Source organism: Eleutherodactylus coqui, chromosome 1 (genome assembly GCF_035609145.1).
Source record: "Eleutherodactylus coqui strain aEleCoq1 chromosome 1, aEleCoq1.hap1, whole genome shotgun sequence".
Classification (NCBI taxonomy): domain Eukaryota; kingdom Metazoa; phylum Chordata; class Amphibia; order Anura; family Eleutherodactylidae; genus Eleutherodactylus; species Eleutherodactylus coqui.
In genome coordinates, this window is record NC_089837.1 from 533857437 (window position 1) to 533867724 (window position 10288).

Consider the following 10288-nt stretch of genomic DNA (forward strand, 5'->3'; position numbering starts at 1 on the left):
ACCCCACGGATGTCCTAGAAAACACATTATATTAGGACAGTAATCAGACAATCTACCACGAGAGACCGGACATGACCCAAACCTAACAACCACATCCATCATAGACATGTCCATCCCATGAACTCAATCCTCATGATTCAGACAACCAATCTATACACAAAAATGGCCCCAGACAATATCCATCTAGTTCAGCCTGTTTCAACCCCTCCTTGTTGATCCAGAGGAAGGAAAAAAAAAACAACGAGGCAGGAGCCAATTAGACCCCATGGGGGAAAAATTCCTTCTCTCATGTAACATTTTTTTCCATTCATGAATACACTTGAAAATAAACTATTTAATAGATTTGCCCCCCCCCCCCCCCCAACCCATCGGCTTCTATGATTTCTCCTGCACTTTTTATTAAAGGGCCAGTTTATATAGTTGAAGAATAGTTTAGGGTTATTTTTGCTTTTTGGTGATCAGTCTTTCTGCCTCCTCCTTAGCATATTAAGTTTTTTTTTTTCCTTTGTATGATTTTAGTGCTTCTTTACTGCCCTCATGTTTTAGTAGTTTAGATGCTTTTTAGGTTTTTTGTTTATCCCCCCCACCCCCCTTCCCATACGGAACGGATGGGGGACTTGTGTCGGCCATCCTCTCCACCATACAAGAACGTATGCACGGTTCTGCTTTTCTGCTACATTCAAGGAATCCCCGTGGTCAAACTGTTTTGTCTCTGGACGTGAGTGAACAGCGCCGGATGGACCCCACTGACTATAATGGGCTCAATCCGCTTTCCTCACAGTTTCTGGGCAGCAGATGTGAAGCCAGCCTTGCGTTGTTAGGAAGTTCCTAGACCTGGACAAACATGGGTCTAATGTTTGCACTTTGGTCACTCTGCCTTGATGATTGTCAGTTTTTGGTATCAACTGTGTTAAACATTTGAAAACGCAATATTATGTATAAAATATGGAGCACAAAGACGCCTGTGTGAATGAGGCCTGTTACTGCGGCCTCTTGTAGCACTACTCAGCCCTTATGTGCCTGTAGGAGTATACTCTCACCAGGAAACGTTGGACCTCTTTGGACTCCTCATGCAAGCCTCCTTTGAGGTGACATCTCGGGCTGGAGCTGTTAATAGGTGGGGAGGACGGAGCGTGAGGTGGAGGGTGGAGCCATGGACGTTGGAGCGGGCTACAGGGGGGAGAGGGCAGAGGCCGTGGAGCGGGCCACAGAGGGGGAGAGTGCAGCGGAGCTGGCTACAGGGGGGAGAGGGCAGCGGAGCCGGCCACGGGGGGGAGAGGGCAGAGGTAGAGGAGCGGTCTACAGGGGGAAAGAGGGCAGAGGCAGCGGAGCAGGCCACAGGGGGGAGAGGGCAGCGGAGCGGGCTACGAAGGAGGGTGAGGGCAGAGGCAGCAGAGCGGTCTACAGAGGGGAGAGGGCAGCAGAGCGGGCCACAGGGGGGAGAGGGCAGCGGAGCAGGCTATGAAAGAGGGAGAGGGCAGAGGCAGTGGAGCAGGCTACAAGAGGGGGGGGGGGGCTGGCTACAGGGTGGAAGAGGGTAGAGGTGTTTTTGATAATGAAGGCAAACTTCAATACTGCCAGAACCGAAACATGATGGTAATTGTTTTATAGAGACTGGTAGGCCCGACTCTGCATTTATTTTATATCCACCCATTCGGGCCTGGCTGTATGGCATCCATCTTGTGTGCAGCTAGATAGCGTTGGTAATTTCCCGGGCCCCTGGCCTATTCCCTCCCTCCTGCTGGCATTTAGGAAGGTAATTGTATTACTGTGATGTAAATGAGCCCCTCCTTCTCCTTAAAGGCCCGTTTACACCAGCAGATAGTTGCTCAAACCACAGCTTTGAGGGATCATTTTGCATAAACTATTAAAGGGGTTGTCTCGCGAAATCAAGTGGGGTTATACACTTCTGTATGGCCATATTAATGCACTTTGTAATGTACATCGTGCATTAAATATGAGCCATACAGAAGTTATTCACTTACCTGCTCCGTTGCTGGCGTCCCCGTCTTCATGGCTCCGTCTAATTTCGGTGTCTTCTTGCTTTTTTAGACGCGCTTGCGCAGATGGGTCTTTTCGCTTCGGCTCGGCAGGGAGAAGACCCATCTGCGCAAGCGCGTCTAAAAAAGCAAGAAGACACCGAAATTAGACGGAGCCATGGCGACGGGGATGCCAGCAACGGAGCAGGTAAGTGAATAACTTCTGTATGGCTCATATTTAATGCACGATGTATATTACAAAGTGCATTAATATGGCCATACAGAAGTACTTAACCCCACTTGCTTTCGCGAGACAACCCCTTTATGTAGCTACTCAGCTAAGTACCAATTAGGTGTGTAAATGAGGCCTTCCCTGAATACAGTTAATAGCCCCAGGGCCTCATCTGCGCTCAGATCCTTTGTTCTCCACGGGAAACAATGCTATCAGCACTTTAGGTTAGACTGAATTTAATGATCAGCTAGCAGTGCTGAAAAGTGGACACTGGGCGCACATTTACACGCACCCATTATCGCTAAAACGATCGACAATTAGCGATTTTTAATTTTTTTTAGTGACCATCGGCTGGTGTAAATGGGCCTTAGGTCTCCTGCCTCCAATTATCTGTGTCGTTAGAATTTGACTGATCACCGACCTGTTAATGACGTCTCAAGAAGCTCCTTTATTTAGGAGACAAGTTCTCCCAGACGTTTAGGCATTGACAGTCAAGTTGAAGGAAAAATTGTTAGTCTTGGTTGTGCGAAGGTCCCTGCAAGATATGAATTGTATCTTCAGAATCGGGCGGCCCGCTGCACCTAAACACATTGAGGTCCGAAGCCCAGAGCACTCCGACGGTGTATCCGCGTTCCTGGACGGAATTTGTGTCGTGCTTAGTATCGCTGCATAAATAAAATCATGATCAAAAATATGTTGGGCACGAATCCCTGATCGGAGGATCTTCTGCGACAATACGGGGAATTATGATTCCCCCGCCCCCCCCCCCCACCAGGGAATGCTTGACCCATCCTCCTGAATGACCTCAGAGGGGTCGGGGGAAGGTTTGTTCTGAAGGACCCTTTTATAATTCTGGGCATTTGTCAGACTTCAGAGATGCACCTTGGTGTAAGGCGGCTCCCATTGCTTCAGTGACTGCATGGATCAGAATCTTGGGTCGGACATGGAGCTGTAGAGTGCCGTAAGGTGGACCCTCATCAGTGGATGCTGGCATATACTAGTGAGATACCATTACTTAGGGCCCTCTTACAGTGAACAATTATTATTCAGACCCTCCCTGGGACGTGAATAATCCGGCAGTGAATGGGGGCGGCCGGCCAGAATGATCCTCTGGCCCATCTCCATTCAGTGAGCAATAAGTGTTCCTGTGTAAAAGGGCCCTTACTCCCATTGGGAAACCCCTCTAACATGTTTAGTATATCTGGTAGACTGTAAATGATTGCCCAGCACTGACGCTTCTCTCATATAACCCTCCACCAGGAATCCCATCATCCCTGGAGACTGTGTCCTCGCTGGTACGGTACTTGACCATGGTGATCTTCAGGTGTTCTGCTCAGCATGCTGCAGTCAACAGTGGCCAGGTAAGTGAGTATTGTCCACCCATCATACTGACCTCCAGAAAGTCCTCGTTCTTACTTGGTTAAGGTTTAGTCAGCGTCTGATGTGGTTCTTACCCCATGATGGTCATTGCAGTGCACTCCCCAAACTAGTTATACCAGAGTGGTAACATGGGGTACACCAGGATGAAGTATACCTAGAAAGATATGGCGTAGACCCCTAATAATCCAAGAGATGGGTTTTTTTCAGACTTGTATTATTTCTACTGCAGTTTGACTTCTATGCCTGGATGCCCAATGGTCCCTCATCAATGAAGAGCCCCCCTCCCACAGCCAAAGGAGTCACCACACTGCAGACTATCCTGGATACATTGCCTGATGTCAACACCACCACCATGGGGCTGGCTATTGTTTGGCAGCTCAGCAATGACCAAGTAGACCGGGTGGGTATCTGTAGCTGTGGATCCAGTAGCCCAAATACTGCCTCTCTCTTGCTTCCAGGCTCACTAATTCCTTCCATTTCAGAGACGTCTCGGATCTTACCCCGATGAGCATTTCACTGAGGAAACCCCACAAATATTCATTCTAGAATTCCAGGAGAAACTCTCTGAGATATCCAAGACCATTAATGAGAGGAACCAAACTAGAAGCTTACCGTATCCCTACCTGGACCCAAAGGTGATTGAGAACAGCATCTCCATCTAATGTTAAGCCATCCTTCCTCCCAAGATGTGGTCTTCCTTATGTAGAAAAGTGTTGGGTGAAGTTGTGTAGACATGAGCTGGAAAGTAAAGCACTAGATTGATGCAAATATGTCTTCTATGTGAAACTCATGTTAATAAATTTTTCATAATTCTTAGAGGAGTGACTCCAAGCTGTTAATTTTTCTTTTACCAGCTGGGCATGCGTTATGGGGTGATATTGGTCTAAGACACTCAGATGTGATGTTTTTGCAAATGTATGTTTTGTGAGTGTAATGTGTTTTGCAAAACTTGACTGGAGTTCAAGACGGTGATACTGCAACCTCTGACTAGGTGCAGCAGGACCTCGGACCTCAAGGTTGGATTTCAGAAGGTCTGATTTTAATGGACTCAGAAAGAGGAGAGGAAGAATCCAATGGCTGGATGTTCTTAAGGACAGAAATGTCCAAGAAGGTTGGGAAATATTGTGGAATGAGATTCTCAAAGCACAATCGTTACCAATCCCTAAAAGAAGGAAGAATGGGAAGCATTTAAAGAGACCCGGATGGATGAACACAGAACTTGTAGACATGTTAAAGAGGAAGAAAAATATGTTTACCAAATGGAAAGAGGGGGAATATCTAAAGAAGAATATGATGCGGTCTGCAGAAACTGTAGGGCAAGTGTCAGAAAAGCTAAAGATGATAATGAATTGTGGCTAGTAACAGAGACCAAAAGCAATAAAAAAGGATTTGTGGGGTCAAAAGAAAAGTCAAAGATGCTATTGGATGCTTACAAGATGAAAATGGTGAATTGGTTAAGAATGATGTTGAGAAGGATGAACTATTAAATTCCTATTTTGTATCTGTTTTCTATCAGAAAGTAGATGTAACATCAGCTAATCTTCCCTGTGCTATTGGGGGAATACAAGAATGCAGACTATCTGTAAGCAGAGAGATGGTAAGGGAAGCTTGGCTAAGGCCGAATGCCCACAGCAGAGTCTAATTCCGACTAAGGAATCAGAGCTTGTGCCCCAGCATTGACCCCCACGTACCTGTCTGTTGTCTTCTCGCTGGTCTGCGGATGTGCCAGCTGGTGCGCCGGAGATGATGTGGATCTGCCGTGACTCACAGCAGGACAGAATGCTTTCATTGACTGCAATGGAAGTTGTCCATGTGAGCCTCGCAATAGAACAGGACATGCGGAGTCGGGTAGGGAAAGATGTTAACTGTCATCATGCCAGTTTGTATATGGATAGGGACCAATTCTGGACAAAAATAATTACGAAAATTGGAGAACTAACAATAATTGGGGTAGTAGTCTGTGCTCCTGAAGCATTAGTGTGGTACCTCAGTGCGGTATGTTGATTGGAAGAGACTCCAGGCAACAGACTTCAGATGGTAAAGCAACTTTTAACTATTCGCTGGGAGAGTCAGATTATTTGATGTTACATCAGTTGCACACTTTGAATAATGTTAACTTGGATTATATTTGCAGACATCGATTATTGCTGAACTTTCCTCAGGGGATCTGCACCCTTTACTTTAACTTCCAGCTTTCCTGCCTGGCTTTGACTATAGCTGAGAACATTACTTGCTGAATTGATTTCCTTCTCTTGCTTTCTCTTCTTCTCTTCTGTCCTTGCTAACAATTCCAGCTGTTCTAGTACTCACACTTTTGATCTCCCCATCACACTGCATAGTCTGCGATGACTAGGCTGCGGCTGATGTCTTCTCTCCTCAGTTGCTAATCTCCAACTCCTCTCAACTGTCTCCCAACTGCCTGCTCTGCTCCTCATAGGAATCCAAACCCACCAATCACAGGCTTCCTTTCCTAACTGAACCAGGCTAACCACTCCCCCGGCTGTTGCTAGGTGACAGGACTCACTATGGGCTAATTGACATTGCCAGTTAACAAGCAGTGATACATGGAAAAACACAATAAATTAAACAATGCAACATCTTTAATATACATAATATTAAATACACTTTGAACCTTACAAAAACCACAGAAGTGAGGTAGTACCCAACTCTGTGGTACTATGCTAGAAGCAATGGGATGAAACCTACATTGGATATTGGACAGTGAGGGTGATCAATGAATGGAACAGGTAGCCATGGGAGATGGGGAGTTCTTCAATGGAAGTTTTCAAACAAAGGCTGGACAGACATCTGGGATGATCTAGTGATCCTGCATTGAGCAGCAGGTTGGACCCAATGACCCTGGAGGTCTATTCCAACTCTGATTCTATGATTCAATTCCAATTCTGTCTGTTTAATGGTGTCTGACTCTTGGCATCTCTATAGACCGGTCCTCTTCAGGCTTCTCTATTCTCTGTCTGCCTTCGGTTGCCTGATGTTTATTCCCATGTCCAGCCAATGTGTCTTGTTTCCCTGTGTCCTTTTACCACTGACCATTCCAAGTAGCATCTCTTTTTTTTTTTTTCTTCCAGCACATTCGCCCTCATCACATCTCCTAAATAAATCAGTCCCTGTCATGTGATCTTTCCTTCCAGGGACACTTCTGGGTTAATATGGTCCAGGACAGGTTTGTTGGTGACTCACTGTCTAGGAGATTCATAGACGTTTTCTCCAACACCACAACCTGAAAACCTCTGTCTGCTATCCTCAATGTCCTCGTCTTACAGGCATTTGTTGCAATCGCAAAGACCTTTCATATTGAACTTTCATATTGGGTCCATGCTCACCATAGCCGCACGCCCCAGTGCTAATCAATGCTTTATCTCACCTGTTGCGCTGCCAATTACCCAAGGACCCAAGGAATACAAACTATTAAACACTCAATTTTTTTTCCTCGTTGTTGACCTTTTTATGGGGAATTCCTTCTTGGCCGTGGTCATGATATTTGTCTTCTTGATGTTCTGGTGAAGTCCCATCTTCTCACTTTCTTCTTTTAGCTTCACAATCAGCATCTTCAGATGCTTTGCTGTCTCAGCTACCAAGGTTGTATTGTCTGCGTATCTTGGATTAGTAATGGTTCTTCCACCTATGTTCAACCCAATAGCCTGATCATTGAAGTTCAGAAAGGCTTCTTCACCTGTTTCACAGTGGCAAATAATTCCCTGGTGTGACCCTTAATGCTCATGCATCAGGTATTCAGGAAGTTGTTTTTGTATTTCCTGGCTTATCTAAGCAATTTGGCATTGATTTGCCTCATCCAGCCTTCTTCTAGCCTCTCTCCTTTTATCAGCAACCTGGAGGGTGGTTGCAATTATCCCGCTCCCACTGCGAACTGCCTTCTTGTATGGCCCTTGTTCTCGAGCGATTTTTCAGGGATGTTTCCCTTTATCTCAGCCCACAGTTCATTTGGGTCCTTACTTTCCTGCAATTATAATTAGGTCGAGGAAAAAGGGAAATATGTTCCCACCAAAAGAGTAGAATAATTATGTTATTTGTTTAGATCCAAACATGTGTTCCAGCCATTGGTCTGCTGTTACTTATGGACCATTTGGTGAATATGCTTACCCTTGGTGGAGAACTAACAGATGTCGAGTAGTTTCATGGAAATGAGACATGGACTTGGTCATGGGCTAATAGTACTGTACTGTATTGACCCAGTGCAAAGCGGTCATGTGGTTGTATAAAGCATATCTTTCACATACATAATAACACATAGTGTTTGTACCTTGTATTGTCTTGCTGAGGCTATGCAGAGATATAAGGGTTAAATTGTACAGATGAGATGTGATTTTGGCTATCAAGCAGACACTCAGCAAATTTTGCAAAGCAACACAATCCCCGGGAATGTGGGAGGGGATCAGAAAGCAGACAGGCTGAGTTGAATTTAGGATGGAGACTGAGAGCTGCAGCAACTGAACAGCCCAGTGAGAAGACCAGAGAGATCCCTGTTGGTGAACAGAAGCAGCAAAAGGAATACATTCAATGCTTTTTTTTTTCTTTTTGTGCACCAGTCCTCACTGTGAAGGGAATTACGGTGTTATGAGCATGGAGGAAAAGGAAGAGAGCTTAATTTAGACAGAGAAGATAAATTGCACATGGACCCCTCTGCATACCCTGATTTCTAACCTCCGATAGCAACAGTGCTAGTCAGCTACCATGCTGATGATTCCTCCCCACATGCATCCTTTTAGGTACCGCGTGATGGAACTAAATTGTGAGTAACAAGTAGATATTGTGATGCAATGTGAGTGGAGTCTCACAGCAGGGGTTAATCTAAATTGGACTGTGCATGTTAAGAACTGAATCAGTAACTCTTAGCAAAGATATTCCTGCTATCAACCAAGTAGGAGACATTCCCAAGAGCATTACAGGCTGTCACTCCAGTAACTCTGCTGAAGCAGCCACCTTTACAGTGACGATAACCAAATGATCACCCATCTACTGCTGTTGTAATACCTCATGTTAAGCTATAATAGACTGTTGTAACCTGGAATGTGCAGAACCAGTCGCAGTAAAGTTTAAAGTTGTTTCATGAAATCTCAGTGTCAGAAGTCCATCCTGCCCTCCGTAAAACTGAAACAGCTCCCTTGACAACAGGTATGGTGTGAAGCCTGGGACCCTCAAGTTAGTGAAGCCAGTCCACTACATGACCTAAAAACTACAACCCCTGCTAGCTTGATGTATTAGCCCCGATGCACCACAGTACAAAAGAAAAATGGGAGAATTATACGTATAAAGCAAATAATTGGGACGGAGAACATTTAGATACGACTGTTTGGAGTGCAGAAACTTGTGAGATATTATTTGTAATGCGACAATTGAAAAATATTTAGATGTTATGTTGTCAAAAGGCAAATGAAATTCAAAACAAGACTAATTGGCTACTAATCATAACTGAGCTATCTATGAATCCTGTTGTACATAATGATGATTTGGTGAAGTTACCTGCTACTTGTCAAAATGTATCCACTTTTGTTGCAAGGTTTCTCAAGTTCTGATTGGAAGTTGTAGTGTGAGTCTATCAAATTGTTGTGTGATGAGGCAAATTGTGCCATTTTATTAGATTACAAGGAGAGTTGTAAGGCTTTCAGCATCATTTTCTGGCGGTCTCCATCATTGATGTGTCATTAACACGAATATCCTCAACAACATCAATGATGGTGGGTGATATAGCTTTAGAAGAAGTTTGATCACTCACTCCTCCGACTTCTGCCTTTGATGAGCTCCTTTTTTGTCTCTTTCGCTGGACTGACCGATGGAGAGGAGGCCTCATCTGCCATGTGGTTGGGGAGTTGCAGAATTTAAAATTTCACTTTTATTTAGAATTAATATATAAAAAGGGTCAGGGCCTACTAACAAAACGAAACATAGAACATATAACACAAGACAGACAGATCCACGCCAGTGGAGTCCCGGGGAATATAGGGGAAGGAGAGAGGATCTCAACGACTCCCGTATATTCTTTCCCAGAGAAGCACCAAGAGTCTTTATTTAAAAGACTTTTATGTGTAAGAAGTTTAGATGAATGTCTTTTGGTGTATTACACTTTATTAAATGGTGCGTTTCTTGTACTTTTTTTCACCATTTCTCACATGAAAACTCTCCAAGACAATAAAGTGAGAGTTTTATTGGTATAGCTCATGTACAAGAAATTTCTGTTATTACGTAGATATAGTTGTTGCTCGAAGGATGAGAGCTTTTTATTTTATTGCTCATATAGAGAACTTCTGCTTTTGCTCAACAATAAGAGCTTTTTTAGAGTTTGTTTTTGCTCGTATAGAAAGCTTCTGCTTTTGCTCGACGCGTTTCTGTATCGGAAATGACCGATAGTTCATCAGGAGCTGGGCAAAAAAATATGCCCTTGAGTGAGCAGAGAGGAGTTTACTAACTGAGAAGGTATAACAGAAGAATAACTCAAATGTGTCTCACCCTCCATGTAATCAGAGTCGCAGCCCATAATAGATTTCACCGAGTCAGGATACAAATAGAAAGGATGCTTCAGGCCCTGTTAGAATTATACAATTAGTCTTTTTATAGGAAGCGCACCATTAATTTAGACTTAGTGAGACTTAAGTGAACACATCACTCCTTACCTGTAATCTTCTCTACATCCAGCACATCAGATAGGGAGTCGTGTCTA

At 44.4% G+C, this 10288-nt stretch overlaps 1 protein-coding gene across 1 annotated transcript in view; it reads left to right on the plus strand.

Moving 5' to 3' along the window:
- LOC136591700 (hydroperoxide isomerase ALOXE3-like) overlaps positions 1-4407 on the plus strand; it is a 29832-nt gene extending 25425 nt beyond the window's left edge. The window contains exons 13-15 of the mRNA XM_066588544.1: positions 3472-3572; positions 3821-3991; positions 4074-4407. Coding sequence (XP_066444641.1) covers positions 3472-3572; positions 3821-3991; positions 4074-4253 — 452 coding nt within the window. The 3' untranslated portion in view covers positions 4254-4407. The remainder of the gene's footprint in view (positions 1-3471; positions 3573-3820; positions 3992-4073) is intronic.
- The last annotated feature ends 5881 nt before the right edge of the window (positions 4408-10288 follow it).